Genomic DNA, 21610 nt, shown 5'->3' with positions numbered 1-21610 from the left:
TGCAAGAGGGGGGCACTGACAAAGTATTGTGCGGTATGATAGTGTATGGGTCAGGACCCACTCAGCAGTCTTCCCGGGAGTGGCGCTCCTCCGTGCAGGGCCTATTGGTCGTTTCCCTGGGTCGCAAAAGCGTCGATTCAAGTAAGGGCTCGGCTGGTCGTCTCCAATTTAGGGTATTTCCAACTGCGTCACAGGGCCGGAATAAGTGGTTCGCCGCCGTGACAATGAAGTAATCCACGTCTTCTCCGGGAGTCAGTCACTACAGAGGTAGGGCATCAACTCCCACTCCTGGCCGATGTTACTGCACCTCTATCGGTTATGGCGAAAGGCGCCAAAGGCCGGAACCCCTTCTGGTCACCGTTCGGCACCGCAATCACCGTGGCGGGCTCAGCTGCGTCCAGGGTCGGTCTGCCTCTTCCAGGGCCCAATGCCAAGTGAGGGGGGGGTGAGAAGGCAGGGGCCCACTCTCGACTCGGGCCTCGTGTCCGTTTGCCTGTTTCACGCCACAGGCCCGGTATAAGAGTCCACCCACAGCGTGGGGCTGGGCGGGGGTCAGTCTCTCGCAGATGTGAAAAGTGGGACCCTTCTGGATTCTTCTCGGCACCTCGTCCACCACCGGCCGGCCGGAACTCAGGGCGGTGGTCCGGGGCAACCTCGGCGATTCAGGCCTCACTGCCTACCTGATCCCCGGCTTGGCGTAGTTGCCGCCTGCCGACTCTGCCCCCGTCGTACTCCGGGTGGCTCGTTTCCCTTCCGCTGGGTGCCTTTGTGTCTGGGGGTCACCGGAGGCCAGCAATAGAAGAGACTGTGGGCCATCGAGTCACGTTACGTCTCCGCAACTCCCCGCCAGACTTCTCCCAGTTCGTGGCTGGCGGTTCTTCGGAGCCTCGTCGTCACTGCGGCCCACTCTCGATTTCAGGACGATGCCGGCGTAGCACCTCCGCTCCAGCAAGGTCTCCGGAGGTTTCGGGTTGCTCCTCTGCACCGTCGACTGCTCTGGGCGTGTAATCCGCTCGATCCGGGGGAGATCGGCGGTACAAGGCGGCGCAGGGTCACCGGGTACTCGGGAGCTCACGGCAAGAGCGTCCTCTCAGCCCGCCATCTTCTATTTTTATTTTTTATGTATAGAAATACTTTACTAATCTGCTAACATTATTTAATTTTCTTAACAGTTGCAGAGGTACTGAGTAGGTCTGTGGATCGCAGGTGAAGAACTGCTGGTTTAATGCAATATCTGCATGAAACTTGAACCTCTGTTGAAACTGACACTAGAGATAGTGGGAATATGGTTTCTTGAGAAGTGGGAAACTGGAGAGATGGAAATAGGCTGCCATTAGGTCTTACAATTTTTGGTTCTCAGAAAAAGATGGCTATGAATTTTCAGACCCTGCCTTTTCTTTTCTGTTGGGTGACAGATGGGAGTCTTGTTAGCAGGTATGCAGGAAACACCACTAAACTCATGAAAAGACCCCATACGATACGGAACTTTGCAGCCAGACTCATCCTCAACTGCCCAAACAGATCCATCTACCCACTACGTCAGGAACCTCTACTGGCTCCCGATCCAGAAAAGATGCCAATTCAAGATGCTCACACATGCTTACAAAACCTTCCATGACCAAGGACCTTCATACATTAACCACCACCTGAACTTCCTCCAAACCTCCAGAGACCTTCGCTCTGCCTCCCTCGCACTCGCACAGACACCTCCCATCCGCCGAAGCTTCAGTGGGAGTCATTCCTTCACCTACTTCGCCACCAAGTCCTGGAACGGCCTCCCCCTCCATCTCCGATCAGCATCCTCTCCGGCGGAATTCAGGAAGACACTCAAGATCTGGCTTTTCGACTGAGCCCAGCATACTAGCGCCTGGATACCCTTGCGAGTAATTAGCTGCGCTCTTCGAATATGGATTGATTGCTTGCTAAAACTGTAATCCAGAGTGCACATGCGGAAAGTAGGAAAAGTGCTTATATTTGAAATTGTATAAGCAAGGTCAAAGTGCAATGTTGGGGGTTGAGATTTAACTATTCTAATTTCAATCCCACAAAAAGTGATGAAAGTGCACATCATGGGGCGCGGGGGGAGTGGAGTCAGATCTACAATTCAAACTCCAAACTCTAATACATAAATAAAATATTTTTTTATTTTTTGAAACATCCAAATCAAAAATATTTAAAATTATAAAAACAAAATGAGTTCAAGTAAAACTTTAAATGTAAAACACTGCTGACTCGATCTCCAAATACCCCATAATAACAATAATAAAACAACATGCACTTCCACTTAGTTACAATTAAGTATGCAGTGGAAGTGGTCCACAACAGGTCACCCCATTTTTTGGCTTAACAAGGGCCCACTCAAGCCCAGAAGCTGAACCTATTAGCTGATTTTTGCTATTAGGTTTTAGGACTGTAGGCATATCATTCTTATTTAGAATTGAGTATTTTTCAGTAGGGATCATTAGAGGTCCTGAGGAGTAAGCAGTAGGGGACTGCTTACGAAAAATGTCATGTCGACCAGGTGGTTAACATATTCTGTTCCACTCCAAGAGCCCCTTTTTACTGTTCCCAGCTAGGGAATCTATTAAATCAATTTTTTCTACTAGCCAGGGAATTTTTAACAATTCTATTTGCACTCACTTATTTAGGTCCCTACACCCCTATCACTTACCACTTCTTCACTATCCTTACATCACACATAGCCTACTATCAAGAATTAAGTGCTCCCGCGTAGTTCGTAGGTCGCAGCACGCCCCGCCCCGTAGAGGGATGGGAAGACCCCCATGATGAAGCATGACACTAAGGGATTCTTACTGTGTGAGGGGTATTTTAAAAACACATAGTGCTCTCCATTTGCCATTTGCAAAGGGAGCCTCTCTCACTACCTTTTCACTGCATAGTTGAAAACATATATATACATTTTTTTTCTCTTTTCACATTGATAGAATCTCTTTGTTTTTGCATACCTGTTTGGAGGGTGATTCTATCACCACCACCTCTGTACTTCCCCAATTGTTTTTGGATTCACCCCACAGCTCCACACTGTATACAAGAAGGAGCCCTCTTCTGAGCTACAACGGAGGCACATAGGGGACTGAATAGCATCCATTTTCCACAGCCGATAACGAGTGTAATGCACACCCGTTGGAGGTACTTGAACTTAATGAGCCTATATCTTGCAGACACCGCAGAGTAACAGGACTAGCCAAGGCTTTGGCCCAGTTGTCATCAGTGAGGGCCGTCAGATCAGCCTCCCATGCTGTTCTAGTTTTAAGGATCGTCGTCCTAGTGTGTGTATTGAGTGCTTGATATATTCGCCTAATTTTGTGGTCCCCAATGTACCCCATCAGTAGGCGCCCCTCTAGGGGATGAAATTCAGGCAAAGCCTCCAGACGGCGTAACTGGAGGGCAAGGGCATGTCTCAGCTGTAGATACCAATGAAACTGTGATTTATGAAGGTCAAAATCCGACTGCAACCCCTGAAATGATTTAAGGGTAGTGCCCCTCATGACATCCCAAAGCATGGAGATCCCGATGAGGTGCCATTTGCGGAAACAGCCGAGTGCTGAAATAGGCTGGAGAAAGGTAACATGCCATAGGGGAGTGGAGCGGGTAAGTCTACCGTTCCAGCCCATGGATCGTTTCGTCCGCAGCCAGATTCGTATGACCGTCTGGCATGCCGGTGGCAAGGTGTCCAGGGACATATTAATATATAGGAGATGTAGCAAGGGGGTGCCGGACAAAGCGATCTGGTCGACTGCGTAGGCCGGGTCCGACTGTGACCCATACCACCACTCGATCACCAAGAGGTGTTAGGTTGAATAATATGCCTGTACATCTGCCACAGCAATGCCCACGCAGTAGGTAGATTGCGTACACATGGATAGGTCCACAGGGCCAGAGAAACCTGTTCAAAAGAGCGTTAATCTGTGTGAACCATGATGGAGGGATGGGGTACAGAAAGTTTTGAAGCCGGTATAGAAGGCGCGGTAGGGACACTATCTTGAAAATAGCGGACCTTCCATAAAGAGACAAAGGTAGTTGTGACCAGATCATTGTCTCATTGCGGACAGCAGGGAGCAATGGGGCAATATTAAGCGTCCAAAAGACTATAGGACACGACAAGATGAATACCCCAAGATATTTGAAGCCAGTATCGTTGATGCGCAGTTCCGAGGCCCAAGCTTGGTTCCACTGGTCTCAGCAGATAGGAAAAAGTGGATGTGGATGGGTTGGTGCACATCCCAGTGGGTTCACCGAAAACCCGAAGAATTTGAAGGATGCGCGGCCCTGAGAACCATGGATCCAACATAAAAAAAGGGCATCATCCGCATAAAGTGCGATTCTATCAGAGTGTTTCTGTGTCTAGTCCATCCCCCGAATCGCCGGGTCCTGACGCACCCATGCTGCCAGTGGCTCTATTGCAAGGGCGAACAGAAGAGAGAACAGAGGACAGTCCTGCCTCGTGCTCCGACGAATGGGAAAGGGAGCAGAGCATTGTGCCGCAGCACGAACCGACACGGTGAGGTCTGTGTACAGTAGCCTCGTATAGCCTATAAACCGAGGGCCCAGATTCACGGCCTCCAATAGTTTGAAAAGGTAAGTCCAGCTCAGGGAGTCGAATGCCTTATCAATATCGGCGAGTAAGACAGCCGCCGGATGTCCTAACCTGGACGCGCTTGCAATGGTATTTTGGACGCGCCTAATGTTATGCCTCGTAGAACGCCGTGGCATAAAGCCCGCCTGGTCAAGGTGTATGAGGTCGTGGATGCAAGATCTAAGGCGGTCCGCCAAGACCTTAGCCAGGAGCTTAGCCTCAAAGTTCAGCAGTGAGATAGGCCGATAGGAAGCCGGGTCTTCCTGGGATGACAGGGCTTTAAGAATACCACAATCTCAGGTAAAATATGCTGCTCTAAGGCTCCATGCGGGCCTGTAGTAAGTGGGGGCCCAGAGTCGCCATGTCGGGATGCAAAAAGTCACTTAGGAAGTCATTCGGGCAAGGGGCTTAACCCGGGTGGATACTTGCCAGCGCTGCCTGTAAGTCATCGACAGAAATGGGGCTATCCAGCTGGTCACGCATCTGGTCAGACAGCCTGAGGGGGTATATCTGAGAGAAATTCATCTAGTAGAGGTACTGCTATCAACTCCCGCTCCTGCTACAGGCTAGAATAGAAGGAGGCGAGCACCTGGACCACGGCAGAGGGGGAGGTACATAGGGAACCATCCGAAGCGCGCAACAGTGGAACCTGTACCGGGGCTGATCTAGCCTGGCACAACCGATGCAGCATTTGGCTGGACTTATCGCCCCATTGATATATCCTGTGCAGAGTTGCCAGCCACACCTCTTTGGCCTCATCTGTGAGGAGCTGGCGGATTTGTTGCTGAACATGGAGCAGATTACGGCAGGAGCTGGGGTCCGACCACTCCAAAATTTCCAACTCCAGCAGGCTTGGGCGATTCTCCAGTTCCTGCACTTCTGCCAGGCGCTTATGTTTTTTCCCTTTGTGGAAGCTAATGTCAGTCCCTCTAATGTTTGGCTTGAGAGCCTGCCATAACGTTACTGATGGTGGAGAGGTAGGCTTGTTAAACCGGAGATATTCCACAATAGCGAGACGGAGAGTCTCCTGATACGCAGCATCATGGAGAAGCCACTGGGACATGAGCCACCTGCACAAGGTCCGGGGGTCTGTAAGCGCAGCTTGATCTGAATGGGTGAGTGATCTGAGAGTTCTCTGGCCAGGATTAAGGTCTGTGCCAATCTGTGTGAATAACTGCATGGAAGGAATATGTAATCGAGTCGCGAAAGAGTGTGATGGACGGCCGATGCATACAAAAATCCCACCTCGGTAGGGTGAAGCGATCGCCACGACTCAGTCCATCCTAATGTGTGTCGAGTATATGTAGCTTGGATGCAAGGGGGGGGGGGGGGACTGTCGGGCTGCACAGCCTGCCACCTATCCTGGGTTAACAAATGCAAAAAGAACTATTGATGGACAGAATGCAGAAACATGTCATACATTCACCCCAGTACAGAGATCTGGGCCTAAATCCATTGTTCTTTTGCTCACCATGCCATCCCAGTTTGGACTCAGCCATATGCAAATCAGTCTTGACCCTGTGCCCAATGGGAACAGTCCAGCCCGAACTGCCAGGTCTGGTCCTCCCTGGACCAGAAATAAGTATCCTAAGACTGGTTTCGGGGTTTCACCCCTCTTCAGCCAGAATAGCCTGATTCCAGTGGCTTGGAGAGCACGGGACTCACGTCTGGGCATACCTGGCGCACTTAGGGCGAGAAAGCAAAAGACACACAATTGATGGACGGAATGCAGAACAAATCAAAACATTCACACCCACTCAAGAGATATGGGTTAAATCCATCATTCTTTTGCTCACCATGCCACGCCAGTTTAGACCTGGCCATGTGCAAATCAGTCTTGACACTGTGCCTCATGGGAACAGTCCAGCCCGAACTGTCAAGCCAGGCCTCCAGTGCCGTACGTAATTGATTAATCGCCTCAAGCCGAGTTGCACGGTCGGGGGACATGCCCTCTGCACCCTCCTTCCCAGCGGGTGTGGTAGTATAATGATCCATGGTGGGTTGCTTAGAGGCCACCGCCCCAGGCTTGTCTCTACCCATTATGAAGCGGAGAGGCGGACAAAGAAGCGAGCCTGGGACCGACAGCCACAGCAGGTACATGAGGTAGGTTGGACTTCTATGCTGTGCCGATGACCGCTGGTGGCATGCGGGGGCTTTGCAGTACCAGGCCTACCAGCCTATGGGCAGTAATGCAGACCAACCTAGGGCAAGGCGCCAGGCCTCACGGAATCCAACCCTCCTGATAGCAAGCTGCACCAGGCCTAGCCCCGCCGCTTCTGCCACAAAGGAGGGACGGCCAAGTAGACGCCCTACAGGGACCAGACTCGCTAGACCCCCGACCCAGGCACCCCCCCGGCCGATTGCACCAGGATCAGCAACAAGAAGGCCCCAAAGTTATTGCGCCTCACCTCCAGCAGTTCCAGTTGTGTCAAGGTATCAGCAAGATGCAAGTCCGGCGTTGAGAAACATAACACCGCAGCATACCCCTCAGGGCACCAGCCCTTCCTGCCCCAGAGATCTCCTGGGGGCCACGGGCTCACTACAATCGTCTAGAAGAGGTACTCAGGTGAGTCAAAGTGGCCCAGTAGGAACAGCCACAGGGGCAGCAAAGCAGGGGCGGATTGGCACTGCGGGCATTCGGGAATCGGCCAAAGGGCCGCTGTTTCAGTGCCCTCTGTGGGCCGTTTTTTTTCTCCCCTTTCCCAGTCCACAGAGAGTGTTCTCTGCTGTCTGCTCTCTGTCGACTGGGAAATGGCAGAAAAAAAACGGCCCACAGCACGGAGACAGAGACAGAAATGAAAGCGCTTCACTGTGCAGGCCATACAGCGATTATAAGCTGTGGCCTGTACTGCACCCCCTCCCCTGCAAAGCAATCACGCTGAGGGTGGCTGGGGAGGGGGTGATTGTTTACAAGAATCGGCCACGCAGCCGGGGAAACAGTGTTAGTCTTAACACCTCGCCCACAGCCGCTCACATTCAGGGCACAGTGGGCGAGGAAGAATGGGTCTGGCTGTGGGGGCCAGGTGATGTTTTGAAAGCGCACAATCTTCACCTTAGCCCCCCCCCCGCACCCCCTCCCCGTGCAAGAAGTTTAAAAAAAAAGGGTTATAGTTCTTTCGGTGCCATCATTTTAGAACTGATGCATTTTCAATATTACATTCAAGGAAGTCATGGTTGCAGCTTTTCTATTTTATGCAACTAATAACCATTGACAAAACCTATAGTTCTGGCTTGTTGTAGGTGTAACATTACTTGCTGTATTATATATCTGAACGCAATGACAGAAGCAGAAAAATACCAGTCGGGCGGCACACTATGCTAAGCACAGATTTGTAGCTTAGGTGTTTTAAGCTACGCCCATAATTACATTGAACACCCCCTTTGGAGAGACCCCTCAGTTTTGCCATCCCACTTAAAGCCCTGGAAACAACACCATGTCACAGACACCTCAGGGCCTGGCACTGTGCATCATGCATGACTCATGACTTCCAAGGTTTCAGATTGACTATGTACAGGGGCATCTTGAACGCCTCCCTTTGCTTTAGGAACTACAGCGAGGGGTGAGTTCCTGATGAGTCTCTTCTGTCTGCAACTCTGCGTACAAAGGCCCAGCTCACAATTATTGTGACAAGGTGGGTGAGAGAGTAAGTGAAGGGATGGCTGGATGGATCAGTGAAAGGGTGAATGGATGAATGAAAGGGTGAATGGATGGATGATGAGAGAGAATGGGTGGATGGATGAGTGAAATGATGGATGGATTGATTAATTGATAAGTGAAAGTGTGAATGGATGAACAGATGTGTGAAAGGGTGGCCGTAAGGATGGATGAGTGAGTGAAAGGGAGGGTACATGGGCAAAAGATTGGATAGATGAGTGAAGGAGTGAAAGGATGGATGAGAGAAAAGATGGATGGATGATTGAAAGGATGGATGAGTGATAGGGTCAATGGATGGATGCATGAGCGGATGAGTAGATGGATAGTTGGGTGGATGGAAGGAAGGATTTCTGATTTATGTGATGATTAGCTGGTTGGGAAAGAGTATCCAACGACCTTGTGCAGGGCGTTAAGACTGCATGTAAGTATTCAGTTATCAGACCTGCAGTGCTCCAAGGGGCATATTACCAAGGGCATTATCGCCGCATTAGCGGGACTTTTTCCCGCTAATGCGGTGATAATTTTATCGCCCTATTACCAAGCTGTCGCTAACACCAGTTAGCGACAGCTGGTAGGCGATAGCGGGCATTTAGGGGCCCACTTTGAATGTCAGCGATAATTATCGCTAATGACATGCAAAGTGGGCGTGCCAAGATGTTAGCCACTGAAAACAGTCGCTAACATCTCTAACTCCTATTAACAACTTTTGGAAATATTTGCGTTAAGAGCGAACATCTCCAAAAGCTAACGCCTGCTAAAAGCAGTTCTTAGCCATGTTATCCAATGGGAGGTGGATAACATGGCTAAGAGCATTGTCACGATAATGCATGAATATCGCTGATTTTTCAGCGATATTCATGCATTTCGCAGGATTTTTACCGCTTTTGAGATAAACCTTGATAATATCAAGGTATCTCAGCGGTAAAAATCCTCGGTGCTCGGCGATATTTTTTTCCTGCTAACCAAGCAATAGCGATAATTATCGCTATTGCTTGGTAATATGCCCCCTAGTCTTTACCAATGTTACTTGCTCTGTAAGCTTTAAAAGGCTTAATTTACTAAATAGTTCTCTACGAATTAGACCTCAAAGAGTAACCAAATAGTGTCTCATGAACGGGCACGCCCCTTGAATGTGGGCCACGACCCCTTAACTGTAGGCCACACCCCTTAAATGTATGCCACGCCCCTTGAACGTGGGCCACTTTTTTTCGTCAGTGCCCGGGCCAAATTGTGATCCCAATCCGACCCTGCAGCAAAGGCAGCAGCAGTGAGATCTCCTGTCTTGATGTGAGCGCACCCATGGCCATGCGAGCTAGGACCCCACAGAGCCGTCGCAATCTCTCCTGAACAAGCTGTTCTGGCATCGAGGCCACGGCCTACAAAATGCCTCCCTCGCCGTCTATTCACGGGCCCGATCTGGCCGGTAAAATCAGAGTCAGCAGCACACACGTGACCTAGGGCAGTGTCCTCCACCATACAGAGCCCCCAGCTCAGGGCCCTTTCGATATCGTTGGCTCCAGGAGCTTTTCCCACCAGTCGGGCACAAGGGTCAATGAGGAGTCCGCCGCGCCCTGCAGCAGCTTAGGGGAAGAGAGGAGCCCACAGCGACGGCCCAGCAGGGAAGGTCAAGGCCAATTGCCGAGCCCCCCGACCCCAAGTCCCTACCGGCACCCAGCCGAGGCCCGCCGAGCGAAGATGGTCTCAGCAATGCAGTTTCCCCAGCTGGTACGCCGGCCACAGCCTCAGCGGCCCGGGCGGTCCACACAGCACGTCCCCCGTGCGTGCTCCACACACTTCGGTCTCACATGCGTCGGGTTCAAATCTGGGCCTACGCCACTCGCCACCGCCACGAAACTCTGCCGATAGTGATCCCGAGACAATTTACAGCATCTGCGCGGGCCGGGGTCAGGATTATTGTAAGATTTTGGCACCAAGCAGGCTCGGGCTAGCGGAGCACTACAGAGGCATGTCCGCCATGCTTGGCTCCGAAGCAACGCCCCCATACCTGTGTATTTTTAATATCAATATTATTTACAAAAAAGGTATAAAAATAACACCTTCAATAGTGTATATATGTTTGTAGACACAATATTTAGTCCACAATGTTATGGTAAAATGATATTCTGGAGTCGATGTTCAGTCACCTCACAACAATGAGATATATCAATTGTTTCTGTACACAAATGCAGTTGCAAATCATTGATAGGATACCAACGCCCAAAAGGCATCTAAGTCTAAGCGAAATCTTTCCATGAAGGATACTTTTCACTTTTTTTTAATATAGGCTCTCGTGCATCATGACAGATTTTTTCTTCTAACAGTAGATGTTATAGTTTAGAGAGACATGTTACAAATTCTTCATTTTATGAATGCCACTGCACGAATAGACATTTCCACTCTCCATACCCACATTCACAGGAATATGCTAGGATTCAAAACTTGGAAAGCTATCTAAATAAGAATGTTGGTTTTCGTGCATTGACTGATTAGTACCTCCAGGTGACCTAAAAAAATATTCTGGGGTCACAAACCATGTGCTGTGCGTTAACAGTAACTGTTTTGTGACCCCCAAGAACATTAGCTCAGGCCCTTGGTTTTTGTCCTGTAAGGTACAAGTAAGTACTGGTTTCTGAATATTTTTCAGAGCGAGTGATAGCTACTTATTTGGCAAACATGAGCTGGTTGGCTCTGACTGCTGAGAGTCAGGATGTATAAAAGGCGTGCGGGTAAAGACAGCTTGCCTAGAAAAAGGATGTAGGAGTACTGACAGAGTTTGTAACGAACAGACAGAGCTACTCACTATCTAAACAAATGCAATGATGTGTAATAAGATAAAATGCTGTTATATTTAACTGAAAAACACCTCAATTATCATTGTTTGAACGTAATTTGCCTTAGGTTCAAGCTCTGTTAATGTCAAATACTGTGTAGGTTGGTACCTTCCGCATCTCCTTGTAGTTGTGATGCCTAAAATCCAGTTTGTCGGTAACCTGAGGCTCATGGTCCAAGAAATAGAGGGCATTTGGATCTGCAAAGGAAAACAAATGCAAAGTGTAACTTACAAGAACCCTAAATGGCTTAAAAAAGCTGAACAAGCAAAAGAGGATGAAACATGCACAACCCAAAAAACATTAAAAATACAGAAAGAAGTCATGAACCCCATGTACAGCACAGCTCCAGAATTCAGCCTAAAGAAAACACTCACTCCCAATAACTCCTATCGAAAGGCCACCCTATAACCTCCATGAGTGGACCAACTAGGCCTTAGCAGATGTAATGACTTCCCACAATCATGGGAAGTCGGCCGGTGTTGCCGACGACTATCCTCCGATCCTCTTCATCTTCTTGACTTCGTCCTGGAGTCCAGCAGCAGAAAACACCCAGACTCCAAAGCTCCCCTGACCAATCCCAAAGCTGCAATACAGCATTGTGATTGGTCAGGGCGCTGTAGTTTAGCGCTTAGACCAAGCTTGGGAGCCTGGGGCTTGTTCTCTACCCAGGCTGTAATGCAGCCTGGATGGAGAACATGCCAAGTGCTTATGACTGTTTTGGGCGGCTCGATAGGTCTGGTCAAAATATCATGCCCATTTGGAGTGCCTCCACTCCGCCCCCTGCAGTGCTGTGGCATAATAAAGTTACGTTATTATCATTCCCCCCCTTTTTTTAACTGCTCGGAGAGCAGTGAGGCGACGCTCCTCCCACACATAGGCCCACGTACCTATGTTACAGGCAAGCAAGCACTCGTAGGCTACTGATGGACAGGCACACACGCTGACCCAGACAGCAACACAGGCACACAAACAATATCACCTGCGGTTTATACTTTACACATACATTAAGGGAACTAATTCAGCTGGAAGGAGATAGGACAGATGTATCCGCTGTAATTCAGGGAAAACTGGATAGTATGCTGGCTCTGATAATAGAAGTAAGGTGGATGCCACAAACAAAAAAAACATGCGCTTCAATTAGTTCAGAAGTTCAGTTTTGTTCTTGGAACATGCTACTACTCTATTAATCACATTTTCTTCCGGATACTTTTATTTACCAAGCTGGTAAGAAATCTCCATTGGTTAAAGTACTTTTTACTAAAATATCATTTGACTTGCACGTTGGAGATTGGAACCTAGCAGGATAAAATGATTCCCACCACCTTAGGTAATACTAACATATTTTTTCAGTGCAACGAAGCCAGTTTCACTGCAGCAAACACTGCAAGTGAAAATATATTTTTTATTCAAAAACTAGCAATTGTGGAACTGAAACTAAGAAAGTCGTTTATGTGGCTTTGTACCGCAGCTGTGGAAAAGCAGATGTTCTGAAGGAACTTGAGTCTTCGCGTCCTGTGAATCCCACTTCCCTCTTTGTGGCTCGACTCTGTTGGGTCTGAGTGAAATACACTAGTCTGCTGACAGGTTGTCCCATGGCCTCCAGGGGAAAGTGAGAATCATCAAGATAAGTTACACATCCCCATTGATTACTGCTGGTGCAATTGTGAAAGTTAGGCTGCCATAAATATGCCTGTTCAAATCAACACATCTTAATAGTTTGCTGCATAAATGTGCCGCTGACTATATATTAAGAAGCACTTACACCCAGAGTAAAGGTTTGGGCATCCCTGGGAGCAGAATCACCACACCCATTAATACTGATGCTGCCGAGTGATCCCTCCCCTGAGACATAAATCCATGCCTTAGAATAGCATCACGTACTATTGTTATTACCGGGTATGAGCATTTTGCACCTGGTAATTCTGGTGCAAACTTACTAGATGTAGGATGATCACATCCGGTAATACCACATGTGCACAGAAAAAACAATGAGAAGCTTTTTTCAGGAAAGACATCTTAGAAAATGCTGAAGCCCTGAGCTTCCAGGCCAGCCGATGAAGCCAATGCACAGTTCTTGTGAAAATCTGTCTTGAGCTTTGCAGGAGGCGGCATTTTGGGAATTGTGACAGGCAGATTTGACAATGCACCTTTTGCACTGCCTCACAGATTTTGGTGTAAAATATAAAGACCTTGCAGAGTACATGATGTATCACTCACAAGTGTCTAATGCTAAACCGCATGCCATAAATAATTGTTCTAGTGGCCAAATGTGAATGTAGGGGAAATGTATTCATAGGGCAATAGTGCATAGAACCCATTATGTACAAACTGTGCAAAGCTGAACTTGCATTACATTTCTGCAGAACAGACACAACATGACTATCACAGAGGTTTTCTGTAAACTACCAAGAACCCGGGGCAATCAACACAATAAAAGGACAATGGTTCACTGTGGTGCATTCCTCTATAATTCCTTATAAATAGTCACATTACCAGATGGCTCAAAGTGCGGACCCTGCCAGTTGTGGTGCAGCGCTTCTCAAAACATGTTCCTGGTGGACTCCTCACAGATAGATGCGCATGCAGCTCTTTGCTCCAAGCGTAGACACTGACCGTCACGATGCAACATTTAACCAACTCTGGTCCTGATTGATTCCAGGAAGATGGTTGGTGCAGTGTTCATTCTTGATATCATTTGGCTCATAAAAGCCTTCTTCTCTTTTTGATGCTGTCTTTTTTGGTCCTCTCTTTCCAGTAACTCCATTGCTCAGAACCAGATATCATTTTGGCCCTCCCACTTAAATTATTCCTCCAAATACCTTTTTGCTTCTGCTCTTAATCATTTCCATCCTGATGATGATCCATTAAATTACTTAGAGTAGAAACGTTGTCGATGTTATGACAACTACACCAGTAGAACTCTTTATCTATGGCAGGATTGTTGTACAGTTATTTTTCATCCTGCACCAATACTACTGTGTGTTCTACATATTTATTTCCTGTTCTTCTTTCTACACTTGTTTTTATGCACTTCTCACCCACACTATGCACTTTAGACAGAATGTATTTTAATTAAAAAGTGATGGAATTGCTGGTAATGCTCTTTGTATGGCTTCATGAAACACTTATTTTATTGTTTGGTTTCACTAGTTACGCAACACAAATTGACTAGATATAATGCATTATACATGAATACGCCCATGATCCCATGAATCAGCCTTTATGGTCAACACAGGCTAAAGACAGCTGATTTTCCCTTGCAAAGGATGGTACCATATGGTAAACTGCTCGTTCAGAGATAGGGTTTGCTTGTGTCATATATGGCTCTCAGTTTATGCTGATACCTGTTTGCATCTCTGCCCCTCTTGTACCTGCCTATGTCTCTTTCTCTTCAGCTACTCTATCTGTGTCCCTCTCTCCCCGTCACTGTCTCTTCCTATGTATTTAGACGTTTGTGATGTCTAATTTTCCACAACTCTCTGTATGTCTGCCATCTTGGAATGATGTTCTTTTAATATAAAACCCATTGCAAAATTGTCTGCGGTGCATGCATTCTTTTTGTCTCTTCCAGGCCTAAGTGTCAAAATGGATTCCAAAAATGCAACACTTTTCTAGGGTGCAGCCAGCATTTGTTTTATTTTTGTGTACACTGATGCACACTGACAGCATCTTGATACTTTGCAGCTTTCGAATTGCTGCTATGTTCCTGGTTTGTTATAAGGGTGTGTAAAGTATTCAATTTCTGTTAACTAAATCCATAACCTCTCCATCCACTTACCTGAATATTTGGGGGGGGGTCGAACGTGGCCTAACATGTTTTTCATATTGCTTATTTGCTCTATGGGTTTGCTGTCCCATTTCAGATTATGGATTGTGAATTAGTAAACAGATCAGTTCAGACTAATACTTCCTTTTGCATTCTAAACATGGCCGTCTCACTTTAAGATGGCTGTTAGCTCTGGGGGTCTCTAGTTAGCAATGGTATTCACCTTTTTCAAAATAGGGACCCTTACTTCCAAGTCAGGATAAGTGGATTACACTCCTCAATAACCCCTGCTCACCCCCTTGGTAGCTTGACTCGAGCAGACAGGCTTATCTCAGAGACAGTGTGTTAAGCATTTGTAAATATACACAGCAATACAGAGAAAACACTACAGATGGACACAACACAGGTTTTATAAAAATAAGTATTCTTTATATAGACTTAACACAAGATCACAAACAACAGAAATCCACAATACTACACTTAAGATTGCTTAAAGAGGATAAAATGTTGCTTAGTTCAAGTTGATGATCAATACGATAAAGTTCTCAACAAAGTAACTGGATGTGTAACGCAAAGTAAACAAAAGGCTCCCAAAAGGGGAGATGCGTCGGTTCCGTGATCCGGGGGAGATGATGCGTCGTACCTCAATGCTTGTGCAGAGTAGGGGATGCGTTGTGATCCTTACCGGTGCGGGGTTGATGCATAGATTCTCGGCCTGCGGGCCCGTTGCGATGCGCAAGATGGCGCCTTGATGCGATGCAACGATCTAGTTATGTTATGTTATGTTAGCAAGCACTTATAAAGCGCGCGTACACCCTTAGGTTTCATGGTGCTGAATACTGAAGGCCGTTGCGACCAAGATACTAGGCATAGGCTTGCTCGAATAGCCATGTCTTCAGAGACTTTCTGAAGCTGAGGAGGTTGTTACAGCTTCTGAGTGCCAGAGGGAGGGAGTTCCAGAATCTGGGGGCCAGGTGGGAGAAGCAGCAGCATCCCTGACGTTTCCGTATAAAAGACGAGGTGGTGAGCAGGAAGTGGTGAGCTGACTGTAGACTGCGCCGCGGGGTATATTTGGTGATCATGCAGCTGATGAATCTGGGCCTTTTGCCGTGCAGTGCCTTAAAGGCTAGGCAGCCAGTCTTAAAGGATACGCGATGAGCTATTGGGAGCCAATGAAGTTGTGCTAAGCAGGGTCTGGCTGACAACCATTTAGGTTGTTTATGAATCAGTCTAGCTGCCTGATTCTGGACCATTTGGAGCCTTTTTTGCAGACCGACAGATAGGCCAAGGTAGATAGAGTTTGAGAAATTGAGCCGTGAGAGTATTAATGCTATCACCACCTGTATTAAAGCAGAATGGGTCAGCAAATGTGCGATTTCCTGATTTTCGTAGTTGGTGGACACAGGAAGAGATCACTGCGCCCACCTGCCCACGAAGCGAGAGGTCAGCATTGATGGTGACCCCTAAGCTTTTCACGGAGGGAGAAGGAATGGGAGGGGGCCCGAGTTCTGGCGGCCAGAATTGCGTGCCCCAGATATTCTTGCTGTTCCCAGGCAGGACCTGCTCTGTCTTGCCCGGGTTAAGTTTCAGGTGGTTAACATCCATCCAACGCTGGATGTGAAGCATGGTGGATTGAAACTTGCTCACGGCGTTGGGGGAGCTGAGAGAAAAAATTATCTGAAGGTCATCAGCATAATTGAAGACAGTGATGTTTCTATTTTTAAGTGAACGAATCAGTGGTCTCATGTAGAGATTAAGGAGCAACCGGGAAAAAGAGGAGCCCTGTAGGACCCCACAGGTGGACTACCACAGGTAGTTGCGATGCGAGAAGAGGGCGCCCTTGAAGCGACGATGCAATGACGATGCGTAGACGCCCTGGCAGCCTTGCGACGACTCTGTACTTTGGAGCCGCGACAGGCCCTGCGACATGCTTCTCCAGTGATGCGATGGCGACTCTCTCGATGGTGTCACGAAACTCCGGTGATGCGACAGCAGGCAGCTTCAATGAACACACGCTTCCAGGTAGATGCGGCAAAGGCTCGCTTCTCCGGCGATGAAATGATTTCAGCTGCAGTGGCGACACGCTTCCTTTCAATGCGTCGCGCTTCCAGCCCCCAGCGACACGCAAATGTCTGTAGTCAGAACTCCCAGCAAGGAAATTCAGGGTGGAGCTGGAGATGAAGTCTTTTGTCCCTGAGACTTCAGCAGAAGGCAAGCACAGTTCAAGCCCTTGGAGAATATTCTAAAGATAATGAAAGTCCTCAAAAAGTTCCTTCTCCTTTCCTTGGCAATGAAGCAACCACTGCAGGCCAACCCAGCAAACAGCACACTGGCAGGGGGGCAGTCAAACTCCTGCAGCTTCCTTGGTTCTTCTCTTTGGAAAAAGGTTTCTTGTTCCAGAAGTGATCTAAAGTTCTTGGGACTGGGTCCCAATATTTATACCCCAAAATCCTTTGTTCTCTGAAGGCAGAGAGGCCTCTGCCTAGTCCAAATCAGTTCCTGAGCACTTTGTTTACATGACTCCTTCCTTCCTTTCACTGTGCAGGGCAGAGACATCAGACCCCCACAGGAGGTGAAGCCAGCACAGGGGAGGAGAGGCACAGCTCTGGAGCACTTTGTTGACAAGATTCCTTCTCTCCTTTCACAGTGCAAGAGGGAGACATCAGATAAGCCACAGGAGGGGGAGCCAGCATTGTAGAGGGAAGGCCCAACCCTATGCAGGTCCCAGGTGCAACTCCTCCCTCCCATTTAGATGCAGATCTCTCTATTCACCACCGGGTTGCCCCAGCCTGTCTCCTGTAATTCCCCGGCCCTGTCACTCACAAACTCAGACAAGGAATACACAACCTAGCAGAGGCAGGCCTGGACAGTTTGGCAAGAAAATACCTACTTTCTAAAAGTGGTATTTTCAAACACAGAATATTAAAACCAACTTTACTAAAAGATGTATTTTATAATTCTGAGTTCAGGCATATTAATTTCGAACTTCTACCATGTTCCCTGATTCAGTTAGGATTATAAGAATGTAATAATCTAACTGCCCATTCTAACCTATAGAGAACAGGTAGCCTTGCAATAGTGAAAAACGAAAATGGTTGTAATTCACTATTAGGACATGCTACACACATCAGAGCATGTCCTACCTTGTACTTACAATGCACCCTGCCCTTGGGCCTCCCATAAGGGTGTCTTATATCAAGCAAAGGGAAGGTTTAGGGACTGGCAAGTGGGTGCACTTGCTAAGTCAACATGGCAGTACTAGACTGCACACAGGCCTTGCAATGGCAGGCCTGAGACACACTTTACAAGCTGCTTCTGTGGGTGGCACAACCAGTGCTGCAAGCCCACCACCAGCATTTGATTTACAAGCCCTGGGCACACATGGTGCACTGTACTAGGGGATGACAGGTAAATCAAATAACCCAATAATGGAATCAACAATTAGTACATCAATTTAACATAGGGAGCACTTGCACTGCGGCATTGAATAGCAGTGGCACAGTGCCCAAAGCATATAACCAGCAAAAACATATCAAAACAGAGGAGGGAATCCACCAAAAATGGAAGGGAGACTCACGCCAATGATGCCAGGTCTAACAATGGCCGAGGTTTCGGAGCATGTTCGCTACTGCCTTGTTGCTCCTCCACCATTTGTACCTCTAGGTGCCAATGCAGGGTGGTCCTGGGCGCTAATGGTTGACTTTGCTATTCTTGACACTTCCTCCACTGCTGCGCCACTCATCTGTCTGACTGTCCTTCCCTCAAAGGAGATTGTTCTTGGAGGGTGCAAGAGAGGTCCTAGGGGAGGCGGGGTTTATAACGAACCTGCTTACTCTTAGGTTTCTGAGAACAAACTGATCAATCAACCTGCTGTTGGGCTCGAACAGGATGGTATCTTTAATGACGCAGGGTGCCAGGGGTCACCTGCTTTCCAGTGACCATCTAATCATGGGCATTCCCTCCTAATGGGCTAATTGCCAAGCATCCTTGGTAAATGCTGGTAGGAATTACTCAATTGTGGGTTCATACGGAGATTAGTGTGTCACACACCTTTACTGGTGTGCTGTGGTGTTGATGGAGATAAGAGCCAGGGTTTTGATGTGGTGGGAGGGTTCAGGATCTGGTGTGAGGGTTGATTACCTTGGTGCTGAGGTTACTCCTCTCAGTCAAATCTGGTGTCCTTGGTGCCTGCCCAGTCTTTTATGAGTACGCCTTCCCTGGCTACACCTCAGTGCCTTCTCGGTATTGATAGAGCACAGATGCTATCATACGTCTGATCTCTATGAACTCCCCTGGAAAATTATGTACGACAATATTTTTTGTATATGACAAATGTGATGAGTTATCATGCTTTAAGAACATGCACGAAATAAAGAGCGATCTAGATACTGCATCGTAAAAGTATACAGAATGTTAGGCGTTGATTTGTGATGACACCTAACCATAGATGAAACTAAAGAAAAGGTTTAATTAGCTAATTGGAATGTTTTCTATATGCATAAAATGAACTTTAACATCAAACAATAATATAACTGTCCTAAAGGAGTGCATGAATAAAATTGTTTTAAGTATTGGGAAATAAATGTTAATATTAGAATGAGAGCAATGCTTCTAATTACTGAATGGTGCAATAAGCTTGTAACATGAACCGAGTATTGAAGAACTAATATGCGAATTTACGGTAAGTGTTATATATATATTTTTTATAGGTATTCCATACTTACATAATGTGGACGCAATCAATAATTGACCAAAATGAAAAGCTAATGGGTTGTATTACGATAATGTGGAAGGTCATATTTTAGCGCAACCACAGAGTGCACAGGCTACATTTCATGAAGGCCTAAAACATTTCCCTCTTAGCATGAACTAAAGTTTCTACTTGTGCTCTAACACTCAATACTTCTTTCACGTTTGTAGCCTATTTTACCGGACTTGCAGCAAATGAACAAGTTACTTACATTCGGTAACGATATATCTGTAAGAAACAGTAGTTAGTATTAGATTCCTTACCTTAGAATACCCCCAGGGGTCAGTCTGAATCTGGAAACTTTTGCGTAGCAGTACCCTTACGCGCTGGTAGGCATCGTCTGCGGCTCCGCGTCCGTCGTCGGCATCGTTGGCGCCGGAATGACGTCGCCGGAGTACTTAGACGGCGCCCTCGCGCGCTGACTTCAGTTCTTATACACAGCTTTTCCGCGCCAGAAACGCAGAGCCATGTAAAAAACCAACACTGGTGCCATTGAAACTAGGGCCCTGAAAGGGGATGACCTTAACCCTAGATATCGGTTTGCAGAATGGGGAGGATGGGTGGGGCGGTAAGGAATCTAATACTAACTACTGTTTCTTACAGATATATTTTTACCGAAGGAAAGTAACTTGTTAATCTGAAAGAAACAGGTTAGTATTAGATTCCTTACCTTAGAATAGATACCCCAGCAATTCCAAACCCGGCGGTGGGTCTGCGAACCAATAATCACCCCAGAAAGTCCTGGAGGACGGAACGGCCAAAGAAGCCATCCCTCCGGACTTGGCTGTCCAGGCAGTAGTGTCTTGCAAACGTGTGCAATGAGGCCCACGTAGCTGCCTGACAGTTGTCCTGCAAGGGGACTCCCCGGCCCAGGGCAGTGGTAGCTGCCGTGGCCCAAGTGGAATGGGCCCTCAGCCCAACAGGAGGCTCCTTCTTTGCCAAGGAGTAACAAGCCTTGATACACAGGATGACCCACCGAGAGATGGTCCGCTTGTGCACCGCCCGTCCCTTCTTAGCACCCACGTAACCAACAAAGAGTTGGTCATCCACCCGGAACGGGCATGTGTGATCTAGATAGAACGAAAGCGCACGTTTTGGGTCCAGACGGTGGAGCCGCTCTTCCTCCTTTGAGGGATGCGGAGGCGGAAAGAAAGTGGGCAAGGTGATAGACTGCCCGATGTGGAAGGCCGTGACAACCTTGGCAAGGAAAGAGGGTCTAGTCTGCAACACAACCTTGTCCAGATGGACAGAAAGTAAAGGAGGTTTGGAAGAAAGAGCCTGGAGCTCACTCACTCTCCTGGCAGAGGTGATGGCAACCAGGAAAGCAGTCTTCAGAGTAAGAAGGCGGAGAGGACAATTATGAAGTGGCTCGAAGGGAGCGCACATCAGATAGGTAAGAACAAGGTTCAAGTCCCACTGAGGCATCACAAACGGAACAGGGGGAAACATGTGTGTGATGCCTTTCAGAAAACGAGTTACAATAGGGGACTTGAACAAAGATGGCTGATCAGGCAGCCTTAGAAAGGCTGAAAGGGCAGAAAGGTAGCCCTTGATAGTGCCCAGAGCAGAGCCCTGCTGGGCAAGAGAAAGAAGGTAGAGAAGAACCTCAGAAAGAGGGGCAGCGAGAGGATCCACAGCCTTTGCTGTGCACCTTGCCACAAATCTGTTCCACCTGCAGGCATATACCGACTTTGTGGAGGGACGCCTGGCTGCCAGAATTACATTACAGACCTCAGGAGGCAAGTCAAATGGCCTCAACTGTCGCCGCTCAATCTCCAAGCATGGAGGTGGAGACTGGACAGGTTTGGTTGGAGGACCGTCCCCTGCTGCTGCGACAGAAGGTCCTCCTGAAGAGGCAGACGAACCAGGGGATTGACTGACATACTGAGTAGCTCGGGATAACAGTATCTTCGTGCCCAGTCCGGAGCCACAAGGATGACTTGGGCCCGGTCGCGCTTGATCTTCTTCAGCACTCTGGGCAGAAGTGGCATAGGCGGAAAGGCGTACAACA

General features: G+C 47.9%; 1 protein-coding gene across 1 annotated transcript in view; it reads right to left on the bottom strand.

Moving 5' to 3' along the window:
• Window positions 1-21610, bottom strand: part of LOC147726028 (putative carboxypeptidase X1) — a 369873-nt gene that overhangs the window by 71505 nt on the left and 276758 nt on the right. Inside the window, exon 7 of the mRNA XM_086960142.1 lies at window positions 11192-11280. Coding sequence (XP_086816268.1) covers window positions 11192-11280 — 89 coding nt within the window. The remainder of the gene's footprint in view (window positions 1-11191; window positions 11281-21610) is intronic.

This window comes from Lissotriton vulgaris, chromosome 3_1 (genome assembly GCF_964263255.1).
Source record: "Lissotriton vulgaris chromosome 3_1, aLisVul1.2, whole genome shotgun sequence".
NCBI lineage: Eukaryota > Metazoa > Chordata > Amphibia > Caudata > Salamandridae > Lissotriton > Lissotriton vulgaris.
This window is presented reverse-complemented; position numbering and strand designations above follow the sequence as displayed.